General features: G+C 40.1%; 1 protein-coding gene across 3 annotated transcripts; it reads left to right on the top strand.

Annotated features, from left to right (window-relative positions):
* Nucleotides 1-12073: 12073 nt before the first annotated feature.
* Nucleotides 12074-19161, top strand: NXT2 (nuclear transport factor 2 like export factor 2). Of its 3 annotated transcripts, none has more exons than XM_049705247.1 (5): nt 12074-12210; nt 13157-13235; nt 14211-14297; nt 15897-16041; nt 16936-19161. In XM_049705247.1, exons 1-5 carry the CDS (start codon nt 12089-12091, stop codon nt 17115-17117), a joined length of 615 nt encoding a protein of 204 aa, XP_049561204.1. In that variant the 5' UTR covers nt 12074-12088; the 3' UTR covers nt 17118-19161. The 3 variants fall into 3 exon arrangements, with proteins under 3 accessions (XP_049561204.1, XP_033264694.1, XP_049561205.1); XM_033408803.2 differs by lacking the exon at nt 12074-12210 and adding an exon at nt 13017-13034; XM_049705248.1 differs by lacking the exons at nt 12074-12210; nt 13157-13235 and adding an exon at nt 13371-13483 and having other exon boundaries at nt 14210-14297.
* Nucleotides 19162-20874: the final 1713 nt, after the last annotated feature.

Below are 20874 nucleotides of genomic sequence, written 5' to 3' on the forward strand. Positions count from 1 at the left end.
GTAGTGGCAATGGAGAACGCATAGCCCACAAAGCCTAAGAATACTTACTATCTGGCCTTTTACGTAAGACATTAGCCTACCCTGCTGTAAGTCCAAATACAAGTTTTACCATTTGCTTTCTATATGACCTTGGGCAAGTTACTTAACTTCTCTGTGCCTCAGTTTGCTTTTTCGTAAAATGATGGTGATATCAAAATGATACCCTCTAGGGTTCTGGCAAGGATTGAATGGATTACTGTACATAGTGCACTTAGGACAGTCCCTGGCATTTAGTAAAGACCATAAGCACATTTGCTCTTCTTTTTGCAAACCTCCAAATCTTGGCATGCCCCAGAGCTTAGTCCAAGAGCCTCTTCTCTTTTCTAGCCACACTTCCCTTATGACTCTTAAGATTTCTTCCTCCTATGACACTTATTTTCCATTACCCTGTTTTGTTTTCATCAGGGTACAATCTGAAATTATCTTATTTATTGTTTTGTTCATGTACTTATAATCTGCCTCCCACACTGGAATGTAAGCTTCAGGAAAGCAGGAGTTAGTCTTGTTCATTGCTGAATCCCTAGGGGCTAGAACAGTACCTGGCACAAAGTCGATGCTCAGTAAATATTTACTGAATGAGGGCTTCCCTGGTGGCGCAGTGGTTGAGAGTCCGCCTGTCGATGCAGGGGACATGGGTTCGTGCCCTGGTCCGGGAAGATCCCACATGCCGCGGAGCGGCTGGGCCCGTGAGCCATGGCCGCTGAGCCTGTGCGTCCGGAGCCTGTGCTCCGCAATGGGAGAGGCCACAATAGTGAGAGGCCTGCGTACTGCAAAAAAAAAAAAAAATTACTGAATGAGGGAATGAACTCATCCAAGAAAGTGGCAGATATAGAATTCAAACCCAGGTCTGACTGAGGCCAATGTCTATGCTCTTCATCACCATGCTGCACACTATAATAGCCAGGAGACTAGACAGGGGAGAGTGGATGGAAGAAACATTTAAGAAGTAAAATAGACGTAACAGCAACTGATTTGGTAGCAGTGGAAGTAGGAGTGGGACAGAGTTGTGAGTCAGATATGACTTTGAGATTGAGGCCTGGATGACACTGAGCTGTAGATGTGGGTGTCATCTGCTTACAGGAAATAGCTGAAATTACAGTAAATACCTACAATTAAGGGAATTGGAGAAGGAAAAGGACAAGACAGAGAGAGGGAGGAAACAAGGAGAAGGGACATATTAGGGTTCCAATACGAAATGGATGACACACTCAAAATAGGAAAATTCAAGGAGGGTTTAATAAAGGGATTGTTTACAAAGATATAGGCAAGGGTGTGGCAAAACCACAAGGGATAACATTATACGTTGGAGCTGTTAAAACCCCTAGGTTGGAAGGAATGAGGGAAGTGATTACCAGAACTCACAAAGATTCATGTAGAAGGACCACTCTGAAAAGAACTGTGACCTTTGGTAGACTAAAGAACCAGCTCTAGGTGATCCTACAGGAAGGAGCTGGGAGTAATAAATAGCCTAACCTCACTCCCCCATCTCTTTAGGATATCCTGCCATGGACTTCCAATGGACATATCTAACTAGAAATTAACTAAAGGACAGGGATCCTGTTGATGTAATCCATAAAGGTCAGCCTCCCAGGGATTAGCGCAGAGTGAAGAAAAGTAGAGGAGTGCATCTGGAGGAGCAAGTGGAAGCTATCCAACACAGTCCACTCCTCATGCCCCCCAGTATCCACTCATCATCCTTCATCTAGGTGAAGATTTTGTTTCACAAGCACAGGATCAAAGTCCCACCAGCTACTGTATGACCACAGGGTGATGTGAATCCAGTCAAATTTCCACGTGAAACCTAAAACAGTGGTCACCACTACTGCTTTTTACATAGGGTGGTGGGGATCAAAATAGGGTTAAAAAAAATAACATAAAACATAGCAGCTGCAATCTCTGGTTTTTGTAGTTTGCTTAAGATAATAATCAAAGCTGCCTTCTTCCACCACCCATTCTATATTCCCCTTTCCCTCTGCCAGCATCCAGGCTAGACCAGGTTCTTAAATTCACGGGAAAACCAAGTTCTTTATGTCTATAGGATGTGAGTTCGTTATGGTATTATCTATATTACTGGGTTGCTTCAGTTTCCATTTGTCCAATATAATTGGGCAAAGGAGTGTAATAAAAACTCAGTGAACCATCTGGGTTCCAAAAATAGTCCTCCTTTCTCCCATTGTGTGTCAGTCTCAAGTACTTGAGTCCCATCATATTCAATCCTGAATCCTGGAAGAGTACACCTCTGTCAATGTATTTGCCTTGACCAAACTTACATTTCCTTCCCTTTGATCTAATAAATTTAGAAAGTGGTAAATATATGAGTAAGCCAAAATAAACAGTGAATGCATAAAACAATGTCTAATTTATGGGGTCAAAATACAGAACAAAAACTCTGGTCAATAAATACCTATAAGTCAGAACAGGGCAATCTGAGTTAAAGTGTTCTGTGGTCCTTGTATTGTTTGGGAGAATGGCAAATACACTGATTTACTTTAAACTTTTTTTTTTTTTTTTTTTTTTGCTGTACGCGGGCCTCTCACTGTTGTGGCCTCTCCCGTTGCGGAGCACAGGCTGCGGAAGCACAGGCTCAGCGGCCATGGCTCACGGGCCCAGCCGCTCCGCGGCATGTGGGATCTTCCCGGACCGGGGCACGAACCCGTGTCCCCTGCATCGGCAGGCAGACTTTCAACCACTGCACCACCAGGGAAGCCCTACTTTAAACTTTATTAAATATGCTTGTTAACATTTCTAGGTAACCACTAAAAGAATAAAAACATAGCATATAACTTCCAAATAGAAAAAGTAGTTGAGATAAACAGACACATTTTAAAATATCAATCCAAATGGAAGCAAGAAGTAAGGTAGCGGAAGAGAAACAAGAGTAGCAGGACAATGAGAAATATCAAAGTGAGAGGTTAGAATGTATAATTAAATCCAAATATACCAGTAGCCATAATAAACATAATAGACTAACCTCTTCAGTTGAAGTCAAAAGCTGGATGGGAAAAAAGACTTCCAATCACAGCAGTAAGGGAGTAGCTTTTAGCAGACTAACTTTCCCACTGGAAATAATTATAAAAATTACACAAAATACATATTTTTAAAAGTGCTTGGGGCTTCCCTGGTGGCGCAGTGGTTGAGAGTCCGCCTGCCGACGCAGGGGACACGGGTTCGTGCCCCGGTCCGGGAAGATCCCACATGCCGCGGAGCGGCTGGGCCCGTGAGCCATGGCCGCTGAGCCTGTGCATCCGGAGCCTGTGCTCCGCAACGGGAGAGGCCAAACAGTGAGAGGCCTGCGTACCGCAAAAAAAAAAAAAAAAAAAAGAATTTCACCTCAATAAACAAGAGAGATTTTCAAATAAAAGTTGATTTTTTGCCAGCAGATGCACACTACAAGAAATATGAAAGGAGACACTTCAGGTGGAACGAAAATGATCACAGATGGAAGCATGAAACTTCAGGGAAGCGCAAAGAGCACAAACTGTTTAACAATGATAATGTCTTGTAGGGAGTTTTGTATTGTGATAAAATATACATAACGTAAAAATTAACTCGCATAGGGTTTTTACATACATAGAAATGAAATATATAACAAAGATAGCACAAAGGATGAGAGGTCAATAAATGGAGTGAAACTGTTATATGGTTCTTACGTGTTCAGCAGATGGTAAAAATACTAATTTAAGATGGACTGGAATAAGTCAAGGATGCATATTATAATCCGCAGGGTAACCACGAAAGGAATTATAAAAGAATATACAACTAAAAAGTAATAAAGGATAAAATAGAGTAATAAAAATATTTTAATAATAAAAAGGCAAGAAAGAAAAACTAAATAAAGAATAGACAGAACAAATAAAAAACAAATAGCATGATGGTAGCTATAAGCCCAACTATCTTCAATAATTACTTTAAATGCAAATAGACTAAACACTTCAATTAAAATACAAAGATTATCGGACTGCTTTTTCTTTTATAGAAAAAATGCAACTACATGCTGCTTAAAAGAGACTCAGATTAAATAACAGATACAGAAAAGTTAAAAGTATAAAGGGTGGGAATATATACAATGCAAACACCAAAAGAGAAAGCCAAAGCAGTTGTATTTAATGAGGCCAGCAGAACGCTGATACCAAAACCTAACAAGGACACAACAAGAAAGGAAAAATGCAGGCCAATATCTGTCATGAAGATAGATGAAAAAATCCTAAACAAAATATTAACAAAAGGAATCCAGCAATGTATGAAATGAATCATGACTAAGTGAGGTGTATCTCAATAATGAATCTTGCTTAAGTATTTGAAAGTCAACCAATGCAATTTATTATATTAGCTGAATAAAGGAGAAAGCTGCCAATACTTGCAGGACAGGTATTTGATAAAACTCAACACCCGATCATTATTTTAAGGAAAAAAAACATACACACCAAACTAAGAATAGAAAGGGACTTCTCTAAATCAGGGGCATTTTTTAAAAGCTAGCGTATTATTTAATGATGAAATATTGAACTCTTTTCCCCTCAGATCAGTTTACTTGTCCATTCTCCCATTGACTGACATTTGTGTTGTTTCCATTTTGAAGCTCTTATAAATAACGAATGAACTACTGCTAAAATGCAAGAACTTGGATGCTCTCACACTAACGTTGAGTGAAAGAAGCCAGATGTTAGAGTGCATGCTATATAAATCAATTTATATGAAGTTAAACAACTGAAAAAATGATCTATAATCAGAAAAGTCATTACAGTGGTTACCTTTGGGGAATATTGACTGAGAGGGGACAGAAAGGAGCCTTCTGGGACACTGGAAATATTCTGTTTTGATGTAGTTAGTGGTTAGTTATATGGGTGGATACTTTTGTAAAATCCATTAAGCAGTACACTTAAACTTTATGAACATTACTGTAGGTAAATTATATATCATTTTATTTTTATTTATTTTTTTTGTTTGTAGATTTTTTTTAACATCTTTACTGGAGTATAATTGCTTTACAATGGTGTGTAAGTTTCTGCTTTATAACAAAGTGAATCAGTTATACATATACATACATCCCCATATCTCTTCCCTCTTGTGTCTCCCTCCCTCCCACCCTCCCTATTCCACCCCTCTAGGTGGTCACAAACCACCGAGCTGATCTCCCTGTGCTATGCGGCTGCTTCCCACTAGCTAGCTATTTTATGTTTGGTAGTGGACTTGAGGATATGGGGAGAAGGAAGGGTAAGCTGTGACAAAGTGAGAGAGTGGCATGGACATATACATCATTTTAAAAGACAGATTATCAAGCCAAAAAAAAATACAGCTATGTGCAATTTACAAAAGACACACCTCAACATAAGGACTCAAAAGGTTAAAAAGAAAATAATGAGAAAAAGTTTTGTCAAGCAAATACTAACAAAAATTTTTGTAGATCTATGTTGATATCAGGAAAACATATACTTAAAGGTAAAAAGAATAGAGAACAGTTGAGTGACTGCATTAAGCCCCTAGCAACATTTTCTTTCCTTTCCTTTTTTCTGTGGCAGGGGGAGAACTTTTTGTTTTGTTTATTTTTACTGAATACATGGGAGCAGAAAAAAGGTTGGAACTAGATGGCAGGGAGAAGGTAAGAAAAAAAACATAGGTGTTTAGTATGAAGGAGACTTCTCAGCTAGAGCCAAGTAAGATAAGAAAACTTGCAGATCTTAGTTTCTCATCTTGTTAATTAAACGTATGCCCCTGTCTGAAGCTTACATTATGATGTCTTGACAATGATAATTCACATTTTTCTAAGAAATTTTCAGACTGTTTGAGCCAGAATGATAGTGGGACTTCCCAAAACCTGAGAGCTCAACCAGTACAAAAGCCTTATTGTACGTTTTGCTTCTGAAAATAATTACTTGAAGAAAAAGTTTCCAGCAGAGCTGAAAGACTTGTTCTCTCCCGAAGATAAGACTTGTGAATATCCCATAAAGGAGGCAACTGAAAAGTAATGAGGTGAAAATGGATTATTCTCTCACTTCAATCATGACAGGAAGAAAAAGTTCCCTTTATAAGAAATTAGGTCACATCTTCACTTCCTTCAGAATGGATTCAGAATGGGGATAATAAAAAAGAATGAAATTTCATTTGGTCATTCACTTTTTACCACCTACTCCATGTAAGGTTTTTACTCAATACCTGTGGTATGAGTGAGTGTTTAATGTATGAAAAACACATAAGGTTAGCCACAGGAACTTAAAACCTTGTAAAGAATATAAATATATAAATAATAAAAGGCAGACGTTTGTTATTTATTTATTTATTATTTATTATTAATGTCTTCAAAAAGATATGCATAAGGGCTATCTAGGCAGGATTTCTGGAATGCCAGTGTGAGGACCTCTGTAAACCCACCCCTCCATAAAAGCAATAAAAACACTAGCAAAAATTGTCAAAATTAATTTTTCAGAACTCTAGAAATTAAGCAAACACTTGCAAAATCTGAGGAATACTTATTCAAGAAAACCTGCTGAACATCCATAAAGACAGCAGGGTTTGTAGTGTTATAACTTGACCTACTCACCTATTCCCATACCCCTCTCTACAGCTCCACAGTAGTGAAAAGACAATCCACAGAATGAGAACAAATGTTTGCAAATCATATATATGATCAGGGACTTGTATCTAGAATATATAAAGATACTTAAAACTCAATAATAAAAAGACAAATAACCTAATTTTAAAAATAGACAAAGGATCTGAATGTACAGATTCCAAAGAAGATATACTAATGACCAATAAGCTCATGAAAAGATGCTCAGCATCATTAGGCATCAGGGAGATGCAAATCAAAACCACAGTGAGATACCGCTTTGAGCTCACTAGGATGTCTATAATTAAAAAGATAGACAATAACAAGTGTTGGTGAGGATGTGGAGAAATTGGAACCCTCATGCGTTGCTGGCGGGATTATAAAATGATTCAGCCACTGTGGAAAACAATCTGGCAGTTCCTTAAAACGTTAAACATATGTTTAAAAATGAGACAACAGGACCAAAATGGAGTTGCTTATGCTAAGCCTCATGTCACCAGACCAAGACTTAATTACAGTTTGGGCTCTCCCAAAAATGGAATATTAAACCAATCAATCAAGAATCACCTGATCATCACTAGTTAGGTAATCTGCCTGACAGACCTCAACCATCCCTTAAAGGAAACTAACCTTGCAATAACCAACTCGTTTTTTTACCTAGTATAACTTCCTTATTCCTGCTCCCTTCCGACTATAAAAGTCTTACATTTCATATAGCTCTTCGGAATTTGTTTCTATCTGCTAGATTAGATGCTGCACAATTCATGAATTGTTGAATAAAGCCAGCAAGATCTTCAAAATTTTACTGAGTTGAATTTAGTTTTCTAACATATAAATTACAATATGATCCAGAAAGTCCACTCCTAGGTATATACCCAAGAGAACTGAAAACATGTCCACACAAAATGTTTATGGAAGAATTATTCATAATATCCAAAAAATGGAAACCACCCAAATGCCCATCAATGGATTAATGAATAAATAAAATATGTTATAGCCAAACAGTGGAATATTATTCTGCAATTAAAAGGAATGGAGTACTGATACATGCTACAACATGGATGAACTTTGAAAACATTATGCTGAGACACAAAGAACCACATTTATACAAAATGTCCAGAATAGGCAAATCTATTGAAATAAAAAGTACATTGGTGGTGCCAGGAGCTAGGGTGAAAGAGGAATGGGAAATGACTGCTAACGGGAAAGTGATTTCTTTTCAGGGCATTGAAAATGTTTTAAAATTTCGTGGCGATGCTTGTACAATTCTGTGAATATACTAAAAACCACCAAATTCTACACCTTAAATGGTCGATATGCATTGTATCTCGATAAAGTTGTTTTTAAAAGCACTGCTTAATGTGAACAGGCCAAAGGTACCTGGCTAACTTAGCCTGTAGAGCAGGAGACTTAATGTGAACAGTCTGGTTGCCAGTTAGAGACCTGAGAAGAAGAGACTGACTGCTCACATCACTTCCCTGATTGGTCTAGACTAGTCCTTCTCAAGTCAAGAGCAAGGCGAAGGTTGAGATAGGGATATTGGTAACTCCAAAGAGGTTTATTTCCATTAGGTCTACACTTGACCAGGAGAAATGGCTGCACAGAATAGCCACAGCAATCCTAATCAACCCAATTTATTGCTCCTACAGTCTGCTCTTCCAGACCCCCCAACCATCTCCTGAACTGTACTGATGCCTCTCAACACACCAAAATTTATCTAATCTGTCCCAACTTTGTACTCTCAAATAGGGGGCTGGCCGCATAATCTCTGCCATGGGTAGGAAAATAATATTCCTCAAGCAGGGACTGTACACCAGGCACTGACTCATCTAATTCCCACAACAATGTTATGAAATATGTATTAACATTATTATTTCCATTTTATAGATTGGGAGACTGAGGTTAAGTAATTTGGCCAAGGTCACGGAGCTGCTCAGTGGCATGGCCAGGATCTAAACCCAACTGGTGCCAACAACAATTTATTTAACCAAGATGCCATTCTATGTTCCAAGAAAAGCCCTTTCACACCCTTCCTAATCACTCGCCCCACTGTTTGCACATGTGCAGTTATTTAGTGAAGACCAATTCTGTGTTTTATTCACCTGGTTCCCATTTGCCCCCCAAACATAGTTTTCATATGGTTTAAATTCATTGCTCTGACCAACCAGAGCCCAACAGCACATTTTGTGTTTGTTACCAAACCAAACATGGGTCCATTTGCCCGACATGCAGCGAAGTCAATCTACTGACACCAGGTTGTGGTGAAGGAAAGTACAGTGTTTACTGCAGGGTCAAGCAGGAATGGGTAGCTCATGCTCAAAAGGCCCAAACTGTCAGACAGCTTTCAGGGAAGGGTTTTTAAAGGCAAGGTAAGGGAGAGGGTCTCAGGGTGCCTGATCAGCTCATGGACGTTCTTCTGATTGGTTGGTGGTGAGGTAACTCGGTGGTACTTTGGAAGTCAACACCAACATCATCAAACTTCTGGTTCCAACTGGTCTGGGGTCTACATGTTGGTGGTCAGCAGTTAACTTCTTCTACCTGATGGGGGTTTTAGTATCTGCAAAACAACTCAGGATATTATCTATAGCCCCTAAGGAGGAACTAAAGGTCTTTGACTTTGTTTTATGGCTACATTCTTATTATTTTGTCTTACCTGACTGTTTTCCTTTGTTTCTTTATTTCTCTGATTAAATTTGTTCTTTAGAACACAGGGAAGGGGGACTTCCCGGTGGTCCAGTGGTAATGAATCCGCCTTCCAATGCAGGGGACGCAGATTCGATCCCTGGTCGGGGAACGAAGATCCCACATGCTGCAGGGCAACTAAGCCCATGCGCTACAAATAGTGAGCTCGCACACCTCGGCGAGAGAGCCTGCCTACCGCAAACTACAGAGCCCGCCTACCGCAAACTACAGAGCCCATGCGCTCTGGAGCCCATGTGCCACAACTACAGAGCCCACATGCCCTGGAGCCCTCACGCCACAACTAGAGTGAGAAAACCCACATGCCACAACTAGAGAGAAGCCCACGTGTTGCAACTAAGACCCGATGTGGCCAAATAAATATTAAAAAAAAAATAACTCAGGGAAGGCCTAGGATGCTAAAGCTTTTCTACAAACAAGAGGCAGGAGACATAGGATGTTTTGTCCCCAGGAAAGCCCCTCAGGGTCCTGCTTGGTTTCATGTTATCAGTTTACCCAACCTCCCATCCTTGTAGCACATCAATAAAAGTGCACAAAATTCTGTGCAAACATTCAGTGCAAAACTCTAAGCCTTCTCTTTACCACTAGCTCAGTTGTCCCTTTTCAGTGTTCCCAATGCTCCTCTAGCCCCCAGCACTATTGCCCCACACCAACAGCCACTCCTCATAGCCAAAGGACAGGTCACATCTTCTGGGGTTCTGGGGACATGAAATGAGGGAAGGCTTCATGGAGGAGGCTGTACCTGCCCTGGTCCCTGAAAGGCAGTTGTAAATGGAAGGAATAAACATTCCAAAATAAACATAGTATAAGCAAATGCATGAATAGCAAAGTGTCTAAGAACAGAGATTCTGGGATCAGACAGCTGTGAGTTAAAATCCCAGCTCCACTAGCTGCGTCACCTTGGCCAACTTAACCTCTGTGAACTTCAGTTTAAATTCTTAAAAATGTAGATAATATTTCCCTCTCCAGGGGTTGTGAGGATTGAATGAAATCATAATAAATCCAGACACATTCTAAGCTCTAAATCAAGACAGGCAATTACCTATAAAGCAATAAACATGAGTCACTTTTGGTAAACAGCAGTTTAACAGCAGTTAACTTTGCCAATGTTGGTGAATAATGGGAGAGAAGTCTGGAAGGGTAAACTCAGACCAGACCAAGATAGGTCTTTAGAAGATTAGGAGAATTTTGGAAAAATCAGAATAGAGCAATCAAAGTCAAAGTTTGTGTATAGAGGAGAGAGAGAAAGAGGGGAGTGAGAGAGAGAGAATTTCTTTAGAGAATGGGCAGAGGGCTTCCCTGGTGGCGCAGTGGTTGAGAGTCCGCCTAACGATGCAGGGGACAGGGATTCATGCCCCGGTCCCGGAGGATACCACGTGCCGCGGAGCGGCTGGACCCGTGAGCCATGGCCGCTGAGCCTGCGCGTCCGGAGCCTGCGCGTCCGGAGCCTGTGCTCCGCAACGGGAGAGGCCACGACAGTGAGAGGCCCGCGTACCGCAAAAAAAAAAAAAAAAAAAAGAATGGGCAGAGGGCTTCCCTGGTGGCACAGTGGTTGAGAGTCCGCCTGCCGATGCAGGGGACACGAGTTTGTGCCCCGGTCCAGGAGGATCCGATGTGCCGCGGAGCGGCTGGGCCCGTGAGCCATGGCCGCTGAGCCTGCGCGTCCGGAGCCTGTGCTCCGCAACGGGAGAGGCCACAACAGTGAGAGGCCCGCGTACCGCAAAAAAAAAAAAGAAGAAGAAGAATGAGCAGAGGGCTTACCTGGTGACGCAGTGGTTGAGAGTCCGCCTGCCAATGCAGGGGACACGGGTCCATGCCCCGGTCCCGGAGGATCCCACGTGCCGCGGAGCGGCTGGGCCCGTGAGCCATGGCCGCTGAGCCTGCGCGTCCGGAGCCTGTGCTCCGCAACGGGAGAGGCCACAACAGTGAGAGGCCCGCGTACCGCAAAAAAAAAAAAAGAAGAAGAAGAATGAGCAGAGGGCTTACCTGGTGACGCAGTGGTTGAGAGTCCGCCTGCCAATGCAGGGGACACGGGTCCATGCCCCGGTCCCGGAGGATCCCACGTGCCGCGGAGCGGCTGGGCCCGTGAGCCATGGCCGCTGAGCCTGCGCGTCCGGAACCTGTGCTCTGCAACGGGAGGGGCCACAACGGTGAGAGGCCCGCGTACTGCAGAAAAAAAAAAAAAAAAAATGGGCAGAATTGGGCAAGTTACTTGGAACTCCTCTGTAATTCACTGTTTTGTTTTTTGTCTATGACTCCCAATTACACTGTGAGCTTCATGAGGGTATAGATCATGTCTATTTTGCTCACCACTGTATATCCAGAACCTTGCACAATGCCTGACCCATAGTGTGCGTTCAATAAGTATTTGTTGAATGAAGGAATGAATTATGGTGATGGTGGGGGAAGACACCAAAAAAAATATTCCAAGAATTCAAGCATAGATGACTGAAAGAATACAGAAGATTAGAAGTGCAGAGGAAATAATGCGTTTAAATTTTGGACTCCCCGAGTTTGAGAAGCCTGTAGTGCGTTCCGGTGTTCATGCTTACGGAAATTCAACACTTAGAATTGGAGCCCAGAGAGAAGGTTGAGGGCAGTGCTGGCGATGTATTGAGACTCAGTAGCAAACAAGTAACGATTGAGACCACTTCAGATGAGTGCGGTTTCAAGCGGAAGTCACCACCGGAAGTGACGCCATAAACGGGGCTCAGAGCGGGGCGCAGGGCATGCTGGGAAGTTGCAGCCGTTAGAGCCTGAGGAAACTGAGGAGAGGCCGACGCGGAAAGTTCAGGTTCAAGTATGAGAAAATCCAGCAGCAGCTCGTCGTCTCAAGGAGACAGAGAAAGACACCAAGGAGACAGAGAAAGACACCAAGGAGACAGAGGTGATGCTTATGAGCAGCCACACACCAGCCATGGGCGGTAAGACTGTCGAGATATCGGGTTTGTTGGGGACTTTGAGATGAGCGGTTTTGAAGGACACTGGGGAGTCGAGTCCGGTTGAAGTGGTAAATTGCTTGAGCTTGAATCCCAGTCAGTTTGTGACCCTAAGCAGGTTACTTAATCACTCTGTGTCTTAATTGTATAAGAGATGATTACCTCATAGCGTTATTGTAAGAAGTGAATATGGGGTTCAAATGCTTAGAAAAGTACCTTGCTTGCGGTCACCACTCGGTAACATTTTAAATATTTTTAGAGGGTGCGTTGTGGAAGGTGGTGAATGGCCCTAGAGACTAATCTTCATTTGAGGTCTGCAAGACCTTTCAGAATAGAACCAAACGAACCTTTTCCACAGAATAGTGCCAAATCAAAATAGTGAATGATTTTAGGACTACTACTGAGACGCTGGGGTTTAATTCGGTGAAGATTGATTTTTCCAGAAGGCTCCAGCACTCTAAGCAGTTTGTCTACCAGGCATGTGCAGTACGGTTGCACGCTTTTCCCCAAGCTTCACCCTTTTTTCCGGTTAGCTACAGGTCAGGCAGGTCTCCTAGCGTTCCTCGCTGGTGTTCACCTAGCCCTGGCCCCACCTCCTGGAGCAAAGGAGTCTCCCCATTGGGCGCCTTAAATAGGTCTTTTTTTTGCTGCCCTTGGGCATGTTGGAGAAATGGATACTTTTGTTAAAATTGTCCAGCTGCAAAAGCAGAGTGTTTTTTTCTTCCAAACGAAGTTAATAAATATCAAACGAGTGAATACATAAGGCGGATGGGAGGGTATGGTCGGAACTGAACAGAATTGAACTTAAGGTTGGTACATCGGGGTCCTTTTAACAGCGGACCGAGTTGCTTCCGGGAGAGAATGGGCGGGCAGAGAATTCTGTGGGTTTGGCGGGTTTCTCTGTCTTCCTAAGTATTTGATCGTCCCACAGGCAAGAGAGCAGGACACGACGGGACTCAGGGAATCCGGCGGAAGAGGCTGCTGGCACCACCCCGATGGCCAGGCCCATGGTGAGTGCCCCGGCCGCGGCAGGGTGCCCGGGCGCGGGCGGCTGAGGGGAGGGGTTCTGGGGCGGGCTGGCTGCTTGTCACGTGGTCAAGCGGCGAATCAGGGTCCAGCCCGCCAGGCGCCGGGGGCGGGGCCCGCTCTCTGCAGCCCCCACTATCCCCCCGACCGCCCACCTCCAGGGCCGTGCAGTCGCTTTTCCGATCCTGGAAAGGACCCTGAGATGGGAAATAGCGAGAGTCCGGAATGTTGGGTTCTGTTGCTTATGGCTTGTAATCTTTTCTCGATCTAAATAACTTTAAGTTGCCTGAGACAGAAACGAAACTAGTTCTTAATTCAGATAATCGGCTGGGCTGGTAAATGGCTGGGGAAGAAAGTACTTAATCTTCCTGAAGGAGAAAACCGCAACAGCATTTATTTGCTTCGGTTTTAAAATCCTTTACAAACGCCGGTGAATTTTTACGTAATGTGAGGACGTTTCCTAGGTACCTAGCTTTTCAAACAAGTTCATTGAACTTATTCTATTTTTTTTCCCCACTCAACTACTTTTGAATAACTTCTCGCTTGTTTCCTAATTTATTCAATGGCAATCCGCGCCCGACCCCCGCCCGCCCCGTCTCTCTCTTTTTTTTTTTAAGGTTCAGACTGCATAATTTTTATTAAGGTAAATGTTTTGTAAAATACTGGGAGCCTAAGGTACCAGTTGCCACGCAGAGATTATAAATTTATATTTAAAGTAAGAAAAAAAGTGAAATTGACTAATCAAGGATGAATATTTCCTGAAGATACATTCTTAAAAATAATGAAAATTGGAAACTTGAGCCCTAACGTTAAAAATGTCCAAATTTATGTGGAAAAATGTGGACTGTGTATGGAGCTACAAAGTGATTGAAATAAATCATCAGCTTTTGTTGGTGATTTTGTGTTTGTGAGGGGTTGGAGGGGTGGTAAAGTACACTTCAATGAAATTTTTCTTGTAGGATTTTAAAATTTATGTAGATCAGGCATGCAAAGCTGCTGAGGAATTTGTCAATATTTACTATGAGACAATGGACAAGAGAAGACAGGTGAGTGTTATAGACTACTACTCTTTATTAAATACCAGTTCTTTCTTTCTTCTTTTTTTTTTTTTCTGATCCAGCCATTCATCTGACTTGCATAAGTGATAGCTGTGTTCCTTAAAAGCACATTGCTTAAGGAGGGGTTGGTATGGCATTATGGAAGTGTGGACTCTGGAATCATACCCCAGCTTTGTGTTTGCCAAGCTCTGTGACCTTGGGCAAGTTGCTAACCTCTCTTAACCTCATTTTATTTTTAGGGTGGTAAATGGGAATTAATTTAACTACTGCACTTATCATGGGACCCAATGTATATTTACTTAAATATGTTACATTTTGTTTCTTCCATTGTATAACCAATATGGTTAAAATAGTATTCATGCTAGTGAAGGGGGTCTGCATTACAGGGACTGTTCCCTGATTTGCCCCTTTAAATTCATATATTAATTGATAATTTTCAATTAAAGCTCACAGCTGTAGCTGGCACTCACAAACAGAATCTGCATGGCTTGGATACTTTTAGTCTTCAGCAGAGCAAGTTCTGACTTCATCAGCTTTTTTCATTGTGATTTATCCCTGAGCCACATCTTCTAAGTAACTATTTTAGTATGTGCTGGAGAGTCTTGCCTAGGTCTCTTATCGGAATAGGACTATGATTTAGAGAACTTTGTCTATGCTGTAGGTACAGAAGTTAGTATCTCTAAAAACTATTTTGTTAAGGCAGAAGATTAAAAAGTTCTTGATACTGACGTTTGATGACAAGGGACAGGGGCAAGCGATGTAACAATGGACGCTTATTGTGCCTTGGTGCCTTCAAAGACAAAGTAGCCCCCCAAAAAAGGAAACATAGTTCATTTCCAGAGTCCGGATGTGTGTTGGCCCTTTAAATTAATCAAAGTTAAATTTTAGAGCTAAGCAAATGTGTCCTGTGACACACTAAATTCCTGTGACTGACTCCTGGGACTAAAAAGTTAACTCTTGAATTCTGCCTTATTTGAGCTTTAACTTACTTGACTTATCAAAGACTCTGCTTTAGCAAGTACTCCTGATTCTTTTGAACTAAATATGCTATTTCCATAGTGGTGAAAGGAACGAATGCTTCCTAACACATACAACATGAAATGGTTCAAACATTAAATAACTCACATGTATATAAACACTAGGATTGAAGTGTACAGGTAGGGCCTGATTGACAAGTTTGTTAATTCACAGAATTAGAAAAGGGAGGGAGATTAAAACTGGTTCGGGGCTGCATGGGCTTGAAACCTGTGATCATTTAATTTATTTTAATACAGAGAGCAAAACTTTAAAAAAAAAACTCTTCCAGTTTGATACATAGTTTTCTCAGTGTGGCTAAAGTGAAATATGAAAAAAAAAGTATTTAGCTAGTTGCCTAGTTTATTAAAAGCAGGATAATGTCTATTTAAAGCCAATGTTATAAGGCACATACCTTGTTGACACAGTCTTCCCATGAGAGGGGGCAAGGGAAGGAGAGATGGAGGAAGAACAATAAAAATGTTTAGATACTACCTGTAACCTTTCAATCCATTTCTATAAAATACCCAGAAACAAAAAACTTTCCCTTTTTTCTTTTTTCTTTCTTTTTAGGCACTAACCAGGCTGTATCTGGACAAGGCCACCTTAGTATGGAATGGAAATGTTGTAACAGGGCTGGAAGCCCTAACTAAGTTTTTTGACGTGTTGCCTTCTAGTGAGTTTCAGGTCAATATGCTAGATTGCCAGCCAGTTCATGGTAAGATCATGGTCTTTTAAGATACTTCCTTTGTTTTCCTTTAGTGAGCAGTGAACTTTAACACCAAAAGCAGCTAGCCACTTTCAGTGGTAGAAATAATTACTTTTTTGAGCAAATTAAATATGAAGAATTTAGCTGTCAAATCAAACTTTTGGTCTTCCTTTAGATGTATCTCTCTCCAGAGGACCACTAGTAGGTTTTGGTGGATTGAGTGATTATGGCTTAGTAAAAGTCATGTGACAAATTGAGCCTTAATATGATTTTTGTTAATGGAGAGGAATGACTATTTTCCCTAAATAAATTGTTGCCTTCTGTACCTTGAAATGTCTCCAGAGAAAAATTATACCTTATCTCTGATTAATATGTTTTATTATCTTACAACCTATTAAAATTTCACAGAAATTCACTCTGTTATGTGAAAGGATGACTTTTGGCAAGACAGAATTTGATTCAAGGTAGTAGATTGATGCAGTTTATAAGATTAACCTCTAGGTGGGGTCCTAAGCATCTTAAGTAGTAGTTGAGTGTGATTTTTTTTTTTCTTTATGGTTCTTGAAAAGAAAGCTTAAGAAGCAAAATACGACAAAACTCTTTTAGAAACCCAATGAAATATTAATAAATACAGCAACCAAATGGTCCTATTCTAGATATAAGCTTTTTATTTTTAAACTTTAGAGCACCCAAAATCTTTCTGGACTGAAAATAATGTTAATATCTTTTAAATGATTATTGAGTTTTCTGGCTTTGGGTGCACATGCTCAAGATAATGTGCAAAGTAAAGAAAGTTTATGAAACTTTTTTTAGTGTTAAATTTTAGGCAGTGTAGTTTAAACCTGAAAATCTGCTTACTTAGAGAGAGAATCCAACCTCTTCTCTTTTTTTGTGTGGGTGAAGAGCAAGCTACTCAGGCCCAGGCTACAGTTCTTGTGGTGACCAGTGGAACTGTGAAGTTTGATGGAAACAGACAACACTACTTCAACCAGAACTTCCTGCTGACTGCTCAGTCTACTGCTGACAATATCGTGTGGAAGATTGCAAGCGACTGCTTCCGTTTTCAAGATTGGGAAAGTAGTTAAAGGGGACAAAAGTCCATTCTCTTTTGGTCCATTAGTTCCAGCAGTAGAAACTTATAAGTAGTAGTTCATTGCATTGTGGAACGATTAAAAACTAGTATGTGCTGAAATTAAATTTCTTTAATATTTTTTATTCCTAGCGGCACCTTTTCTAGCAGCTGCCAGTTTAGATCATTGCCCTTAAGAGCTTTAATGTTAGTTTTCTACATGCCTTATATATGTTTCACTAATGACATTCTTACAGTAACATTAAACCCATGGTCTCTGTACTAATATACTCACTGTGAGCCCAGTGTATTGCAAAAATGAAATCCCTTTATAGTACTGTCTATGGGATATCAGCACAATGTAACTCTCTGGGAGGAAGTGGAGTGGTGTTTTTTTTTGTTGTTATTAGGCTAATTTTGTAGTACAACATGTACCTATTTTTGGTAAACACTGGTAATGCAGTTTAAATATGAGGCTTTTTCAAATCAGTTCAATGAACACATTACTAATTTAGGTTTACGTAAGTACTCTGACATACTAGAATGGCATGTAGAGATGTTTAGTAGTCTTTTTATGTTAAGTAATGTAGGTTTTTTTTTTTATGTTGGCATGTTTTCTTAAGTGAATTAATCTTCTAGAGAGGTGTAAAATGTTCTCGATTGATACCTGAGTGTTAGATACACTCAGTGGCTTAAAAGCAAAACTTCTTAAGAAAGCTTTTTCTTGGCAGCTCCAGGTCTATAACTTTAGATAGTGAATCGTAGTAGTACTAAGAGCTTTAATGGGAGAATGAGAAGTGAGAAGTGTAGAGATCCGAGGTTGGGCAAAAGCAAGGCGGGGTGGCCAAGTGGTACACTTTTGGTACTTGTTTCTACCTCCTAAAAATGTAGCCTAATTTTAGGATTTAAGTCATTAATAAGTATCCTAACCAAATGGTCATGAAGGCCACTTTTGTTCTAAGAATTATTTTTAAAGATTTTTCCAGTTCACCTCACACTTATCACTAGTATATGTCTCAGTTTGTTCAAGAACTTATGGGGGTAAAATGTCAGCAATAAGCCTGACCCTCCAACAGGGTCTGACAGGAAAGTTGGAAACAAAGCCATCACTCCCTCTTTGGGACCCTTAACTTCTAAGTCTTCCATGTGAACTTCAGGCCAAAAGTCTCCTGTGTACTACCCACCCCCAAAGTGAGTGATTTGTTCTCTGTGTTTACACTGTCAACTGCATGGTCTTTTTACTACTTAAAGTTAAAATTATTTAATCTCATGATTTGTTCTTCCATATGGCATTGAGCAAATAGATCTGTTATAAAACATGTTCCTATTACGTGGCTAACACTTTGTCTTTTTAGAGAAAACAGAACAGCAGATCTTCATAAGCCCATAAACTTCAAAAGAACCAGTTGATTCATTTTATGTCTCAACATCTAAAGAGAAAGAAATCTAGCTTTGGTTTTTGGTTAAGCTTTAAGTGTTTCTCCATTCTTGAATTTATTGTTTTCATGTTTTTACACTAGGTGTGCCAGCTTTGTTTCTACATTGCAACTCAAAGTTAATGTTTCTTGTCATTTAATTTGAAAATTGGTGATTCATTTACTCGTCGCAAACTACACATTGCATTTCTGATATATTAGCAAAATAGAATTAAGTAGAAGGGGATGGAACTGAAATTTAGACCACACCTTCCTACCTTCTTGTAGTACTGACTAAACTTTACATATTATATTCTACTCAAAGTAAGTTTACTCTAATTTTGGATTGGCTTTTTAAAACCACAGCTTTAGCAGCAACAATCAGATTGCCCACATATTGCCCTTTCCCTTAAGAGGAAGAGTTTCAAGTAAAAGCTGCGTATAACAAGCAATAACTGAAATGAGTGGTTGTGTACTGTTTATGAACTCAGTGTTTTAAGACTTGTATATTAACTGCTTTTTCCAAATTCTGTATAACTTTTAAATGGCTGGAACTACTCTTATATGGACTAGACTGTATTTTTGACATGGACATATTTTTATAACTTGAAAAAAATAAAATTTGCCTTGTTAGAGTTTTCTCAAGCCTGGTTTAAGGTCTCTTGATTTTTTTAAGGCTCCAGAACAGTTGGTTGTTCCTTTTTACAATATAACGTTTTTAAAAAAATTTTAAGTTAGAATGTTGAAAACAATGGTTGACGACTTGGACTTTGTCTTTTCTCTAGTCTACCTCGTTCTTCCTCTTTTCCTACCAAATATTCACATTCCTGAGATCACCTGTTTGAAGTAACAGTGACGTTTTTGGTAAAATGTTGGAAATTTCAACCTTGAAAAACTAGCCAAAATACTATATCCAGAAGGCAGTGAAACCAAAAGTTCATTTTCAGAAAAAAAAATGGTCCCATTAACTTTAATTCTACATTAAAAATATGTCAACAGACACTTGAGGAGTGAGAAGAGGCAACAGCCTTTAAAATCAGCTCCTGTATTTCATCTCTTCAGTGAGGCACGTATTTTTCACAATTTAATATCCGTGAAATTGGTGTATTTTAAACTGATGCTAAAGCATACTTTAATTGGCCTTTTTTCTTTTCTCAGTGGTTCGTAAAATACTGATGAGTCTTACAATTGATGGCATCTTAGATTGATGAAATACAGTAATGAATTTTGCCTAGATAAAAATGGTTAGGAATCTACTTCCGTGTAAATTTGTAGGCATTAGTGTAAGGAAAAGACTAAGCTTAAGAGGCTAATGACTCATGACAAACTCTGTCACCAAGTTATTTGCATTTCATGTCTAGCTCATAAGGCTGGAAGAGCTGCAGACCTTATTTAAGCATGTAAGTGCTTTGGTGAATTGGAATCAGCATTTTCCTAGTTTTTGGAAATTTCCTAGTAATGTATGTAGTGTGTCTAAAAAGATACTCCCAATGAGGTTAAAGGGTAAATGCAGTGTTTGGTCAAGGAGCAAGAAGTCAAATAAAGCCAGGAAGGTACCCTGAGTTCTTTTATTCTGGAACATTGCTGGATTGACTTGCCCGAAATTACTAATGTAGGAAATTTGTTAGCAGGGGACTTCATTTGCTGATTTTTGTTATAATTTGATTTAATATAGGATAGAAAAGATAAGCATGGATGTGCTTTAACATAATCTTACATATTTAGGGGGAGATGGTAGGGCATATTTAGCTTTTTTATTTAACAGTTGTCTCTACAATAAAAATATTTCATCAAAACACTTGCTACCAAAAACAAAGCAAAACAAAAAAAAACACTTGCTACCAAACTCTGCTGTATTAAATATTTGCCCTTCTTTGTCAAATGCATCTTTCTATACAAAAAATTGCTCGGTGACTATCAGTGGGCTCTATACATCAGTCTTGCTTCCTAGAGGAGCACTAAAAGGGAACTGTAGAATATTGTTGGAATAATGTGTCAGATGGAGAGTCTTAGGATACAGACTACATCTGGGGTTGAAGTATATATACCCTCTAGATCCGTGGTTTTCAAAGTTTTGCTCTAACCCACAGTAAGAAGCGTAAAATGTCACAACCCAGTATATAAAACTCATGCTTACTACTTGCAATGTGTTTCTACCATTTTCTACTTCATTTTATTAATTTTTAAAAATGCTGTTCATAGCCTGCTGAATTGATTTTTACAACTTCCTAATAGATTGTACCAGCAGTTTGGAAAGCATGAAAATAGAGGAAGCATAATATTTTCACCACCACTTTCTAGTGGGTGGGGCGGGTAGGGTCAGCTTCTAAAAAGCAGTGTCGTGTCAGTGATGTCACC

The sequence above is a fragment of the Orcinus orca genome, chromosome X, assembly GCF_937001465.1.
Source record: "Orcinus orca chromosome X, mOrcOrc1.1, whole genome shotgun sequence".
Taxonomy (NCBI): domain Eukaryota; kingdom Metazoa; phylum Chordata; class Mammalia; order Artiodactyla; family Delphinidae; genus Orcinus; species Orcinus orca.